The following is a 15,617-nucleotide window of genomic DNA, read 5'->3' on the forward strand; positions in this document are numbered from 1 at the left end:
ATATATATATATATATATATATATGTGTGTGTGTGTGCGCGCATTGGAGCCCTTTTCAGTTAAGTAGATGAAAACATGTAAAAACATATTTATGCAATATTCATTTTTAATAAAGGCTTTAACTCTGTATTTACTGTAAATATTTCACATTCCAATGTTCTGCACATAGCAGAATATGTTTTATGTATTTCTAAATATATATATATATATATATTCATGTCAGATTAGCACACTTGAGAATATGAGTTTGTGTTTGCACGCAAATAGGGTGTTTTTTTTCCAATTTGGCTCCATTGACTTCTATGGGGGAATATGTGATCGTGCGCGACGGGTTAGTCTGCAAGCAAAATCAGTTTACTTTAAACATGTAATACAGGCGCTACCTGACGCGCAGAAAGCTTACTTCTAGAGGAGTTACCGCTCGAACAGGATTGTTAAATACCGCTCCACTTGTAATCTGGCTATATATGTGTTTAACCCCTATAAAAGATGTATATAAAGTCCTACACAGGAAACTGATGGTCTACCAGTCAGGAGTGTTAGTCAGTTGCACATAACAGCCAATAATCACTTGTTTCCATCGGGAGCTGCAAAGCATGTGGCTCCCAAGCAGGGACTTTACCTATGTTTTAACCAGTTTGCAACAGTTAAACACCTAGTTAGATAGGGTCAGTAATAAAAAAAATGACTTGGTCAAACTGATTAGAGCATGCATTTTTGCATTAGAATGTCCATTTTAATATTTGAGGAATTGGTAGCAATTTACCAGCTGCAATTTACTAGTAATCTAGTAGTCAGACAAGGAAATAAAGTATTTTACATGATTGAGATATATATAAACAGAGGCGACAATAAGGTGATTTAGTTATAAGCAACTGAAAAATATTATGCAGGAAGAAATGGTGACATAAATCCAAAAAAGGATGTTTTTATGTGTTCCTATTGTACTTGTATTACTTGTAGGTAACTATTATGTGAAATGCATCCTGCTGTTTTGACATCAGGAACTTAAAGCTGTTACTTGTGTACCATTAACCTATACGGCACAATGTCATCGCTAAATTTACTCATGCTTTTGGAAACTCTTACAGAATGTTGTTAAACTTGCTTTGGAATACAGCCTTCATAACAGTTTTGTTTTTGTGCTAAGCTAATCTCGCTTGGTTTTGATCCAGAAATATAAGGCCACTTTGTCCAAAATGTTGTTTGTACCAGGCAAATGCATTTCAGTGTTGTCATTCTTCAGCTTTAGTAAAAACATTGTCTTTGAAAAGTTCTATAAAGTTCAGTAAAGAAACCATAAATCCTGATGAATACGTCTTTAAAATATAAAAATACTACTGTAGTTTTGTGTAGTGTATGTGGTTTACAGACCACTAATGCAGTTGTGATCATGATTATTAAAGATTGATTCTATGATGTATTTGTCACTCAAGCTGTACTACAAGTAAGTTGTATGTGTGTAAAAGACAGACAGACAGATGTTTATTTATACACCTACCACTTTGAGGTGTCATTCTTGTGAGTAGATTATGAACAGTCTCCATCAAATCATGCTGCTGTTTTTGCAGAATTGAGTTATTAGTTGAAGCAGTAATTAGTTGTTTTTCTAGATCCTCAATAATAGTATTTTGTTTGAATACTAGAATTTGAAGTTTATCTTTTTCTTCTTTCATTGATTTGATCTGTTCTGTGTGTTTGTCCTCCATGCTTAGAACCTTTTTTTCTAAATAGCTAATAAAAATTTTTTAAAAAAATGAGCTGATAAAATTGCTGTTAAAACGACAGTATAGCATTATTATTAAATATGTTTTAACCACATAGATAACTACAAAAAAGCAAATAAATTAATAAATACTTATGTTTACCTCATGCATACAACACACAAAAAGTTATCTCAAATATCTTGAATAAAATAGGGGTCATGGGGTATTTGTACGAAGAAAAATGTAAACCACATGGCACTAAATTAATATATCGCGCTTCATAAATTTGTTCTCATCTGTTTTGCCCAAGGTGACCATTAACAAAAGCAGGGACTAAAAATTCCTAGTGTCTAGGCCTTTTCGATTACATCTTAAAACAGCATAAACTTATGTAGTAAATCTATATAAAGTGATCATAGTTTGGTGGTGTTGTTACCTTCCATCATACAAAAAACAATATATATCTTACACATATGATGTATATTTTACTGTGGTAACATTGTTTAATATTTTTACATAACATTAATATATGAAATATGACAGTTTCTATCCTATATGTTTCACTTGTAAAACATCATGCAACTGATATAATGCTAAAATGCAACAAGTTTATTTCAATTTCTCTCTACAAATTGTCTGAAAAACCTTGTTAAAGGTAATACATTAATAAATTATGCTTGGCGATCATATTTACGTCAACTTTTATGATAACATATAAGCTAGTAAGCGTGAGCTATTATTTACTACAAGGATTCCTAGGTATTCAGACACCTTTTATAACACTGCATAAATATTCCATGCACAGGAAGGAATGCATGAGACAGACAGAGGGAATAATATGTCATTGTGTCTGTGGAAATGCTTTTTATCTCCGTCCTGAGGAAGAAACCTTTGAACTTTGGCACAATTGCTGTTTTATGAAAACAGATGGTATTTCCTCTATTGATCACTGGGGAAATGAGCATTATTGCCGTAATAATCACCTTGTTAAAAAACATTTTATAACTCCAGCATAGCATCAGTAGGAAATTTGTAATACAACACCATGTTGATGTGATTAAAAACAATTGTTGTTATATAGGTTAGCATAGTTTACAAATGTTCTTAGAACGTGCAGTAATATTGAAATACATACGTTTTTCATCACTTTCATAGATGTACTTTATTGTAAGATTAAGAAGTGAAAACAAATGAATGCATTAAACACGTCAAATATGAACATTTTAAAGAATAAAAAAATGTGTGTACTAATTTTCAAAGTAAAACTATTAGTCTGTGTTTTAACTTTTTTTACAGGTAGCATTAGCTTTGATTATTACAACAACTAAAAAATACTAATGTTGATTTTTAAAGCTCTGGCATCCAGTGTTCTTGTTGCAAAACAATATTTAAAGGAGCTGTGTTTACACCTACATAACAAAAAAAATGGTTTCAACAATTCCACAGGGAGTTTGTAGTCTAAATAAAATCCTTTTTGAGAAGTCTATCACTGCTTGTATAAGTGATAATAAAAATGTACCTGTTCTTGTCTTGGAGCTTTGATATTTCACTTGTCTGATCCAAAATTTCTCTTTCTAGTTTGTTTGTTGAGAGTGAATGTTCCAAAAGCTGAAGCTCAAGTCTTGTTGTTTGATTATACACCTGAAAGAGGATTGAAAGATGGTATACATCATAAATTATGCTTATACAGATTTGGAAACAAGAAGATAAATATATATACCTCTTTGTATTAAAATAAACATAAGCAGTACAATCACTAGGCTACAGAATAGTGTAAGTTTATTTAAAATACAAATTAACAAAATAAGCCAATTTTTAAAATGATTCATTCTTTTGCATTCTACCAGCTGAAAGGGGAAGTTGTGTATTTAAGTTAATACACAATTCCCATGTCATTTTAATAGAATGACAGTTGCATGTATGTTCATTCATCTTCAGATTGCTTCTGTTGACAGGAAGATGTAATTACTCACATCCGTCATTTTAAGTATTTCTTGAGGATGTGATCTCACACATAAATGTCCCATGGAGAGTAAACTTGCTCTTTTTTTCTGTGCTGTCAGTTTTATTTCAGATCATCAGTAACATTAAATAAAAATAACATGTATTATGATAGCTCAATAACTTTCAAAGTTATAGCAATTCTAGTTATCTTTTACAACCATGTTTGTGTATTTGTAGATGGTCTTAAAGGGACAGTAAACCTTAAAAATAATGTTATATAATTCTGCACATAGTGCAGAATTATATAACATTACATTAGCCAAACTTTGTAAATCATAATATTCCCTTTTTATTTTGTAAAAATACAGCTGTTTTACAGACCCGCTCTCTGTACTCTGCTGAGCGGGTCTGTTTTTACTGAGTGCATCGGGCCAGCTGTATAGTCACAGCCCGGCCCGACTGCACCATTAGACACAGTGCAGCTCGCTCCTGCTCTGTCTGACAGCGGGAGCGAGCTGCACTGTGTCTAATGGCGCGGTCGGGCCGGGCTGTGACTATACAGCTGGCCCGATGCGCTCAGTAAAAACAACAGACCCGCTCAGCAGAGTACAGAGAGCGGGTCTGTAAAACAGCGGTATTTTTACAAAATAAAAAGGGAATATTATGATTTACAAAGTTTGCGCTAATATAATGTTATATAATTCTGCACTATGTGCAGAATTATATAACATTATTTTTAAGGTTTACTGACCCTTTAATGTTATAACAGCATTGTTCATGTTTTGGAATGTTGTGTTGTGATTGTTAAATTGATTGTAATATTTACTGAATTAAAGACCAGTATTACATAATACATAAATAAAACAGGGTCACTTTAATTTATTAAAGTTTACAATGATGCTTATTTTTTAAGTAAGTATTTTAAAAAATAAGCATCATTGTAAACTTTAATGAATTAAAGTGCCCCTGTTTTTAAGAGTATTATTTAATACTGGCCTTTAATTCAATAAAGTTTACAGTCACTTTAAAGCAAACTGCATATGTTCAAACACTTTCATTCTGCACACATTTTCTTTGCAAAAACACATCTGAAAAAAAAAAAAAAAAGTTTGATTTTTAAATGGCTTCTGATAAAATGAGAGTACATGTTGGTACATGCCACAGATTTGTGTTTTATGATTATGGTTTAAAGGGACTTGAAACCCCCCAAAAAATGTATGATTTAGGTTGAACATACAATTTTAAACAACTTTCCAATTTACTTCTATTATCAAATTTGCTTCATTCTTTTGGTATCATTTGTTGAAGGAGCAACAATGCATTACTATTTTCTAACTGAACAAATGGGTGAGCCAATGACAATTGGTATATATATGCAGCCACCAATCAGCAGCTAGGACCTAGGTTCTTTGCTGCTCCTGAACTTTCCTAGATAAACTTTTCAGCAAAGAATAACAAGAGAATAAAGCAAATTAAATAATAGAAGTAAATTGGAAAGTTATTTAAAATTGTTTTCTCTATCTAAATTAGTGGTTGCCAACCAGTGGTCCATGAGAAGATGTTGGTGGTCCTTGACACCATTGAAGCAGGAATTAATCTTCTCTGATGGTGTCACCCCATCACGCCGCAACTTCCTCTCAGTGAAAACCGACGGAGGAGTTAAATTACAATATCCCTACACACGTTGCATAGTACTGCGCAACTTGAGTTGCTAGAATGTATTTTTAACTCCTCCCGCCCGGGGCGCTGCTCAGAGGAGGATGCTTCCATTCTAAAGCCAGCAGAGGTTGGTATAGTCTTGGCTTGAATTAGTGGAATTAAAGTATATAAAAAAGAAAATCTTAAAAAAAAAAATGTTTCTCTGTTATATTTAATTTATTTTCTTCCCTTTACCTGTCTCATTGTAGTAGTTTTCCTAATTCCTTCAGATGGACTTAGATCACTGTTTGTCTTCCTCCCCTCCATCTACTTTTTTTATTAAATATGAATTATTTTTCATTCTAATAATTTTCCTGTGCACAAAGCCATTCCACCTGAATTCCAGTAATTGCCATCCAGCAGATCAGCCATATCCCACCAGTATTATAGTAATTGCCAGTAACATCAGTTGTGGTTAGCTCACATCCATATTGAGAGCTTTCTGATATAAACTTAATATATGATTCCAATGTCTGTCCATGATCATAAGTAGTTTTGAATAATTCCTAACTAGGGAGGTAACTTGGAAGTCTTGTGGTCCTTTTAAACATAATTCTTTTTACCCACTTTCTACCTTTCTGTTTCCAGCTCAAAAGTTGGCACTCACCGTTCATCTGTCATTTGGAGGAATTCTCTCAGTTCTGTCATTCAGTTAGTTAATTCCAAAAAATAATTCTTAAAAATGTGTAAATATATACATAATGTAAACTTAGCTATGGTTATACTAGTTATGTACAGTTTGTGTATATATATATATATATATATATATATATATATATATATATATATATATATACACACACATTATAGAGGTTTGTAGCTTTTAAAAAAAAAATATTTTAGTGGTCCACAGGATTCAAAATTGTGAGTTTAGTGGTCCCTGAGGTCTGAATCGTTGGCGACCCCTGATCTAAATCATGAAAGAAATTTTTGGGGTTTCATGTCCCTTTAAGGATTAGTAACTTTAACCTTCAGTTCAAAATCAAGCTGGCCTAAGTGTTAAGATATGTCTTATGTTTTATTTAGCAAATTAAGAAATGCAAAGAATTATTATTATTTAGTCAGGGATGCTTTCCCTTTTGAAAGTTCTGTCAGAGAATTTTTATGGTTGTTTATGACCATATTTAAGCATTCCCACTGGAATTTTTACTGTCATACTGCATCTACAGATGTTTTCCAAAGCTATAGCAGAGTCACGTACAGTACATGGAAGTCTGAAAGCTCTATATACTTCTTTAGATTTCTGTGTGCCAAAGTATGTAAATGATTTTAGAATGCTTTCAAAGACAAAAGGGGTTTTCTGAATAGAAATCTAAAAGCACTCAGTCTTTTCAAATGAGCATAAATATGTCAATTCTTGAAATATACTCTGCATAAATTGAGCTTAATTTATCAATGTTAAGTGTTTATCAGGATTGGATGAAGACACTTAACTCTTCATATTATCAGAGCCAAATTCCAAGAACCTTAAAAATGTTTTCTGGTTTATATGACTATGTACTACAGGTAGAAAACCCTTTATCCAAATTGCTTGGGGCCACAAAAGGTTTGAATTTTTGTTATAGTTTGAATTTTGGAATATTTGCATCTGTAAAATGGGACAGTTTGGAGAGGGTCTGGAACAAAGCGTGTTATGTCATTTAGGCAATATTTATAAGTCATAATACTGTCATATACATGTAACCTAAATGCAGTGTTATATGATTTTTAATACATATTATCCTCAGAAAGATAGTACAGCATTGTATGTTAATATTTGTTATTTCTTTCATACAGGTGGTGAGAGTCCACAATCCATTACTCCTGGGAATTTGCCTTCCCTGTGACTAGGAGGAGGCAAAGATTCCCAAACCCAAAGAGCTCTATAAAAACCCTCCCGCCTTACTGACACCTCAGTCTTGTCTTTGCCTCCGCTGGATGAAGGTGAAGAATGAAGATGTGCATAGGATTCTTCAATCAGAGGGGTTCTCAGACTTAGTTGAGGCCCATTTCCCCTCAGAGTGCAGTTCCTTATTAGAGGGATGTGTATGGAGTATGGACTATGGACTGCGTCTCATTTTTCATCTAATGGGAAATTAGTTACAAGCCTTCTACAGGTGTCGCAGGGACATACATGTCCTTTGGTTTGAATTTCTACTTGTTTTACTAGTAGATGAGTGTCTTGGTATGTAGCATTTATATTTTATTGACACTCTATTAGCCTTTTTGGATATTTAAGATATATATATATATATATATATATATATATATATATATATATATATATATATATATATATATATATATATATATATATATATATATATATATATATATAGCCCTGGGACAGACTCTTTATTTTAGTTATACCCCTTTAAATTTATTACTGTCAGGTTTTTTGCACATATCTGGTTTTGGTGCACTTTTTCCTTTATTTACCGTCAGGGTTTAGATGCAATCCCTTCAGTGCACTATTCTGTCATCAGATATGAAGTTTGTCTCCTTCTGCTTTTTTAGCATGCCTGGCCTACTAAGTTTTTTGTGGAGATTTAACTACCTTTTATTTATGCATTATCTCCTTTTGTAGTTTGTTGCTATAATGGGGCCTTCTGATTCTGTCCCTAAAATTCCATTAGAAGCTGGGCCCTCTGAACACTTTCCTACCAGAGTTAAGAATGTTTAATGTAAACAAGCTGAGGTATCTCCTCCAGCATATTTATATATAACATGCCTTAAAGTTTAAATGCATTCAGACCATTCTAATGCTTCTATGTGTATAACTGCTCCCTCTGTTTGTTCTTTACAGGGAAGTGTGACTAACTTCACACCAGGTATGAAGGATTTTATTAGTTCAATTATGTCTGAAATGCTGGCTATTATGCTGCCTTCAAGTAAGTGTAAAGGGTCCGTTATGAATTTGCCTTCTACTAGTTATAAACTTCCTGAAGCTGATGTTACTGCTAATGTTTCTGATGTGTCTTCAGAAGGTGCGGTTTTCTCTGATGATCAGGGGTCTTTCTTTTTTCATGAACCTGAAACTTCCTCTTTTTTATTTAAATTTTAACGTATTTGTAATCTTTTTTAGGAGGTTTTGTTTACTTTAGATGTTAAGAATCCTAAGATGGTTGAGGATTTTGGTTCAAGCTCCATTTTTACATTTAGCAGGATCTCACACCAGCAGACTGTTTTTGTTTCTTCAACAGCATGCTTGGAGTATCAATTTTCCACAGTGTTGTTTGGTTCCTGAGGCAAAGGTTACTTTTCTGTGGGTGCAAATAGATTTGGTTGTAATGAGAATATCTTTAACAGTTCAAGAAGGTTGAAGGCGGTCTCAGATTATATAAATCTTCAGTCTCAGAGGCCTCTTTAGCTTTTTATGTTTCATCATTGGTGCAGGGATCATATTCAGCTGTCTCAGGAGATCATTCTAGATCACAGAACAGTTCAGTCATTGTCTTGGTGGCTGGATCATTACCTTATTATGCAGGTGACTACTTTTGCTCATCCTACTTCAACTGTTATTACTACAGATGCATGTTTTTAATGTTGGAGAGCTGTCTGGGGTCTTTGAAGGTGCAAGGGATTTGGGCTCCTTGGGGGGCGAGGTTGCCAATTAATATAATGTAACTCAGTGACATTTTCAGGGCTCTACAGAGTTGGCCGTAGTTGAAGCGGGAGTCTCATTTCCGTTTTCAAAAAGACAATGTCACAGCAGTGGCTTTGATCAATAATCAAGGGGGAACTTGTAGTTCCCATGAGGAAGACATCTTGAATTCTCTCATGGGCAGAGGCCAATCTTTGTCTAATGTTTGCTATTCATATTCCTGGAGTGAACAACTAGGTCAGTCTCTGCATCCAGGGGGATGGTCTCATCAGAAGGTTTCAGTCAGATTGTGGATCTTTGGGGGCTCCCAGAGATCTGATGGCCTCTCGGTTGAACAACAACTTCCCAGGCACTTTGCGAGGTCCAGGTATCCTCAGGCAGAATTTGTGGATGCTCTGGTAGCTCCTTCTTCCTTTCATCTTGTCTATGTCTTTCCTCCTCTAGTAGTTCTTCCCAGAGTCATTTCCAAAATCAGGCAGGAGGAAACAATTATTCTCATTGCTCCAGCTTGGCCTTGCAGAGTTTTGTTATGCAGATCTGGCTCAGATGTCCAGTTGCCCACCTTGGCCTCTTCCACTTCGGCTAGACCTTTTGTCTCAAGGTCCGTTTTTTCATCTGGATCTCAAATCTCTAAGCTTGATGGCTTGGAGATTAAATGGTTAGTTCTTAGACATAGAGGTGTTTCTGTAACTGAGATTTAGGCTTGTAAGCCTGTGGCGAGGGAAATTTATCATAAAATTTGAAAAACATTAACTTCTTGGTGTATGGATCATGGTTTTTCTTGGCATTCTTTTAGATTTTCTTATAATTTTGCAATTTCTACAGGATGGTCTGAATAAGGGCCTGTCTGCCAGATTTCTGCTGTTTCAATTTTGTTTCATAGGAAGATTGCTAATTTTTTACAGTAGGTTAGTGAATGTTAGATGAAAGTAATCTGATCTCTTCTCCTGATCCACTGAGCAATATTTGAGAAAGGCACAAGAAATAAAATATGACATTGATATTACTGACCACCTGGCTAAAATTTAAGCCAATAATTAAAGCTATAATTAATATTAAATTGTGCTTTCAATGCAAGTTGCTCAAACTATCTTTTGATCAATTTATGTTAGATTATGCTACTGATTTGTGCATTGGATACCTTAAGTAACTTTTATAAAAGACAAAAAAAATTATACTATTTTAAGTATTGCTCTGCACCCACTAATCTACTTCATAATTTCACCTGGCTGGAAAAATGTTTTGTGGATAACACTATGAACACAACAGTGCATAGACTTTAAAACCTTGCCACAAAATATGCCTTAATATTTTCCTTTGTTCTAGATAAATATACCTTCAGCCTTCCAGAACACCATAAAAGTGTGACACATCACACAGTTGTCATATTGTGTTGCATTCTAATAAAAATGCCCAGTGTTTTTTCATTCCAGACAGACAAGTCCATGACATATTCATTAGAATTAACTTGTACATATCTATATCCTGCTCCCTCTAGATGCCTACAAAACAACAATTTAGCTCAGCATCTGCCCTTAAAGGATCCTGGAAGTGATGCATAATGATAATAGCATCCCTTCCAAATTAAAAACATTGCAAATGCCATTTCTATATTAATTTAATATCAATATACCCTGTTCACAGCTCTGCACCTTTCCCCTTCCCAAAATGTTGTTTTCTGCAAAAGAAGCAGAAAAGATACAGCCATGCAATTGTGAAGAGAGGTGAATTTATATTTAAATTATAGACAATGCATTATACATATTTATTCTACTTCAAATTGTACTAACTTGACTAAAGTTGTGCATTACAACCTTTTGCTTTAAACTCTTGATATTTCTGGTATCCCCATAGTGGACAAGCAATATTTAGCTCCTCATTTTGTGGACTGTTGGATGAATTTATTTAAGCTTACAGTCCTTATTCTTTGATGCTGTCCATAATTATGAGTGTTCCTGTTATAACCCCACCACAACTCAGTGTATTGGCCTCCTGAAGAATAAATATCCTATTAAAATGTGTTTATTGTCACTATATTACTTATTTTAATCCTTATGTTAGAATTACTAAGATGGTTTTGATATATAATAGTGTAAACAATAATGTAGTCCAGCACCGACTTGGACCCAAAGAAAAGAGGGTACTCCTTAGAGTGTCTGCCACACTCAGCAATAGTAATCCAAAATAAAGATAAGGATAGCTCCTCTGTAAAAAAATCCAAATTTATTTTATTTCATGAACAGGATCAGACAAAAAACACGTTTTGGGGTCAGCACCCATATGACTAAGGGGTGCTGACCCCGAAACGTGTTTTTTGTCTGATCCTGTTCATGAAATAAAATAAATTTGGCTTTTTTACAGAAGAGCTATCCTTATCTTTATTATGGTTTTGATATACAAACAGGGATCCATAATTTTAAAGGGATATAAAGCAGTAGGTAATTATTAATTTCGCAATCGATTATCTCAATTATCATGTATCTCAGTACATTTTTATTTGAATACTTGGGTTGTGAAAATCAGTATTGTGAATGCAGGTTGGCTGTACCTGAGCTTCAACATCAGTCAGTTTCCTTGTCTGTTCGGCTGTTTGGTTTAGAAGGTTTGTACCGATCTCAATCATTGCTGCAGTTTGGTTCTGCACTGCATGATGCTGCATTTCCACCATCTCTTTCTTCATGTTTTCTTGAATATAATTCTCAAGCTAGAAAAAAGCAAACACCAATAGGAAAAAAATATAAGTCTCTGGAATAATTAAAAAGAACTTCTGCATTTCTTGGCAGCTTTGTAATAATATTTAACACATTAAAAGCACACTCAATTAGAGCACTATATTTTGAAGCACCCATTTCTTCCACTGTTAACCCCGACAAGATAACCATTTAGAATCGTGCATTTAGTATGCCAGCACACTGCCAGTGATTGGTGGATACGCATGTATATCACTCCCGATTGGCTTACCGACTGTGTACGCCTCAGGATCTGCAATGTCACACTCATTTGTGCATAACTGTGTTTTGACCCTGCTACAGGCATTAAACACGTGTAGGGCCTGATGATCAAAAGCTCGCACCAAATATTGCAAAATCTTTAGTGTCTCTCAAACTAAAATTATTTGAGGGACCTCACAGCACTGACAAGATATCTGAGATCATTGTGAAAAGAATAAGTTTTTATGTGTGTGTGTGTGTGTGTATATATATATATATATGTGTGTGTGTGTGTGTATATATACTGTGCACCGGACTTTTCAGGTGTGGGCTATCTACAGTGTTTTTGTGATTATATATATATATATATATATATATATATATTATATATATATATGTGTGTGTGTATATATATATATATATATATATATATATATAAATATATATGTGTGTGTGTGTGTGTATATATATATATATATTATATATATGTATGTGTATATATATATATATATATATATATATATATATATATATATATATATATATATATATATATATACAAAACACGGAAGGGGACTGCACTCTCAGACTGGACTGGGTACACACAGAGGTACAACACACAGAGAAAGCCCAGCACTTGCTTACAAGCTTAATACTTATTACTAGCTTGTAAGGTTATTACTAGCATCCCAGGATCATGGGATGTGTACCCAGTCCAGTCTGAGAGTGCAATCCCCTTCCGTGTTTTGTATACTGTATGTCTAGGGTGATTACATAAGTCTGTGAACCCTGACTTGTTCCCAGTTTGTTTGATTGAGAGCTGGCATTTGTATGGCTCTATTAGGGCCCAGGTTTTGGAAGAGACCTTGACGTCGTACCTGGGCTTGTCCCATTTGGCCATATGCGGAAACTAACTCTTCCAGTTTTGCTTTTAATCTTAGCTGAGAGCTTGTAAGCGAGTGCTGGGCTTTCTCTGTGTTATATATATAGCATGGATTATAATGATAAATACTACATACATAAATAACCTATAGCAAAAACGACAAAGAACAAGAAATGGTGCATAGAACAATGGGATAGACCCTGTCATAAATGGTAGCTAGTAGAAGGCAATCCTCCACCAAACTATTAGTCGTAGTTCATGGCTATCCTAAACCGGAAAAGAAAAAATTACTCACTTAAGTTGGCCAGCTAAAACACTGTGAGCAATATGTCATGGAGGTACCTCCCAAGCCATCCGCCTTTGTACTCCTCAAAAACGGAGCTTAAAACTTTAGAAAAATGATATCACAAATGAGTGAGTAAATATCCTTACTCACAGCTTCATGCACACAGTCCGCCTTCACGCTCCTCAACTCGGAGCTTCCAATTTTCGCGGTAGTGACGTCACAAAGGGGGTGTGTAGATGTCCTTACACACCTTTCATCCAATTGGTTGAATCTCAATGTCCCAGCCAAATCAGCCGCAGAGCCTGTCCTGGCCCAGATATTATGGATTTAGGCAGCTGGGATACAATTCAACCTCATAAGGCAAGATAACACACTGAAGTTGGAAATGCTATTCCTGAGAAGTAAGGAGTAAACACAGTTCTGTGCAACAATGCTTAGCAGGGTATATCCGATCACCTCTATTAGGTTTCTTCTGGATATCCGGAAAGCTCCTCCCACCAGCACTCATAATACTGCAAACTTAACACAGAACAGGGTCAAGTGTCTCAGAGTTCAATAAAATGAACACAGTCCATGAGCAGTGTTCACAGATAGAACAACACACTTAGTGCCAACGTCATGAGCGTTTCAACCCCACAATTTTCATGTGTGTCAGGGGCTTCATCAGGGCATTATTGTTATCTCAGAACCACCTCCTTTATAGCACCTGTATGTGCTCAGGTGATCCACCTATCAATTTCTTAAATGGAACTTACATAATATGGTACATCTTATACATATATATGTAATAGACAAAATTTTAACCACAACTAGAAAAGATTACACAGCCTAAATTGTAGCAACATAATTCCTAGTCTTAAACAATAACGGCTGTATAATCAATGAGGCATTCATCAAGTTGACATGGCACTCACTCTCCTTAAACCTCAAAAATACACAAAAGGAAAAGAAGCCAATTGTAAAGATTATACATTTTGTTACATATTGAATATTTACATGTTAATTTACTGATACTATTTTACACAGTGCTTTATAAAAAGCATGCATACTCAAGTCTGTCATTCAGACCAGAGGGAAATCTAGTCCCCAACCTGAAGATCCACTTCGCTTCTTTTTGAAGCAGGACTTTGTTGTTATCGCCTCCTCTCCCAGAGGAAATGTCATTATTATTATCACAAAAGTAAGGGATTGTGCATCACTATTGTGTGCACAGGCAAAATGTCTAGCCACATTAGTATCCCTTAGTTTTGTGATGTCATCTCTATGTTCCTGTACCCGGTCCTTCATGGCCCTCTTTGTTTTACCTACATAAAAGACTGGGCACGAACAGCATAAAAGATAGATGACTCCTGTAGAATTGCAATTAAAAAAAAACCTGATGTCATACCGTGTAACACCATCAACTGAAAAATTCTTGGTATTGTCCATATGGGTACAGTACACACAATGGCCACAAGGAAAGCTCCCCTTAATTCCTTTGTTCTTTCGGAGCCAATCAGAACTTGAAGGCCCTTTAATAAATTGGCTCTTCATCAATTTATCTTTTAAGCTGAAAGCTTTCCTTGCAGCCATGGCTTGTACCTTTCCTACCATTTCACCAACTTTTTCATCTATTAAAAGGAGGAGCCAGTTCCTCTTAATGGTTAGCCTAATGTCCTCCCACTGTTTATTAAATCTAGTAATAAACCTTATGTTGTTGGATTCAGGTATCTCCTTTTTATACAGGACATTGTCCCTTGACAGGTTCTTTGCTTTCCAAAAAGCTTTTTTAACACAACTCTGTGAGTAGCCTCTCTTTAAAAAGCATTGTCTCATCAAAGAGGCGTGATGATCAAAGCTCCTACGAGAAGAATACTTCCTTTTAAGACGCAGGAACTGGCCATACGGAACCCCTCTTTTGAGGAGGTCCATATGACCATTGTCTGCGTGCAAAACACTATTTGTAGCACTGTGCTTCCTAAAATTTTCAGTAAGAATCTCTTGTCCCTCCCTAATGATAGAAACATCTAGGAAGGACAAAGGCTTCTCACTAGTCTCAGAGGTCAAAATATTTCTTTCATTATTGTTCAATACAGAAAAAAAATCTCTGAACTCTTCAGTGGTACCATCCCATAGGATGAACACATCATCCACATAGCGTACCAACATACGAACATGTTCGTCAACAATATCACCATAATTTTCAAAAACATCCTTTTTGGAAAGCAAGGAACCTGTCAAGGGGATATCTGTGTGTGTGTGTGTGTATATATATATATATATATATATATATATATACGACGAGTTGTGTTTCTACCAAACAGTTCTACTTTGGTTTCATCTGACCATATGATATTCTCCCAATCCGCTTCTGGATCATCCAAATGCTCTCTAGCATACTTCAGACGGGCCCGGACATGTACTGGCTTAAGCAGGGGGACACGTCTGGCACTGCAGGATCTGAGTCCCTGGTGGCATAGTGTGTTACTGATGGTAGCCTTTGTTACGTTGGTCCCAGCTCTCTGCAGGTCATTTACTAGGTCCCCCCGTGTGGTTCTGGGATGTTTGCTCACCGTTCTTGTGATCATTTTGACCCCACAGGGTGAGA

General features: G+C 35.2%; 2 protein-coding genes across 2 annotated transcripts in view; one reads left to right on the forward strand and one right to left on the reverse strand.

The window, feature by feature from the left end:
* MCPH1 (microcephalin 1) overlaps positions 1-15,617 on the forward strand; it is a 1,050,284-nt gene that overhangs the window by 795,396 nt on the left and 239,271 nt on the right. The gene's annotated exons all lie outside the window — the stretch shown is intronic.
* ANGPT2 (angiopoietin 2) overlaps positions 1-15,617 on the reverse strand; it is an 84,706-nt gene that overhangs the window by 38,526 nt on the left and 30,563 nt on the right. The window contains exons 2-4 of the mRNA XM_053710371.1: positions 11,480-11,635; positions 3,226-3,347; positions 1,502-1,734 (exon numbers count right to left, since the gene is read on the reverse strand). Of these exons, the coding sequence (XP_053566346.1) occupies positions 1,502-1,734; positions 3,226-3,347; positions 11,480-11,635 (511 nt within the window). The remainder of the gene's footprint in view (positions 1-1,501; positions 1,735-3,225; positions 3,348-11,479; positions 11,636-15,617) is intronic.

The sequence above is a fragment of the Bombina bombina genome, chromosome 4 (assembly GCF_027579735.1).
Source record: "Bombina bombina isolate aBomBom1 chromosome 4, aBomBom1.pri, whole genome shotgun sequence".
Classification (NCBI taxonomy): Eukaryota; Metazoa; Chordata; class Amphibia; order Anura; family Bombinatoridae; genus Bombina; species Bombina bombina.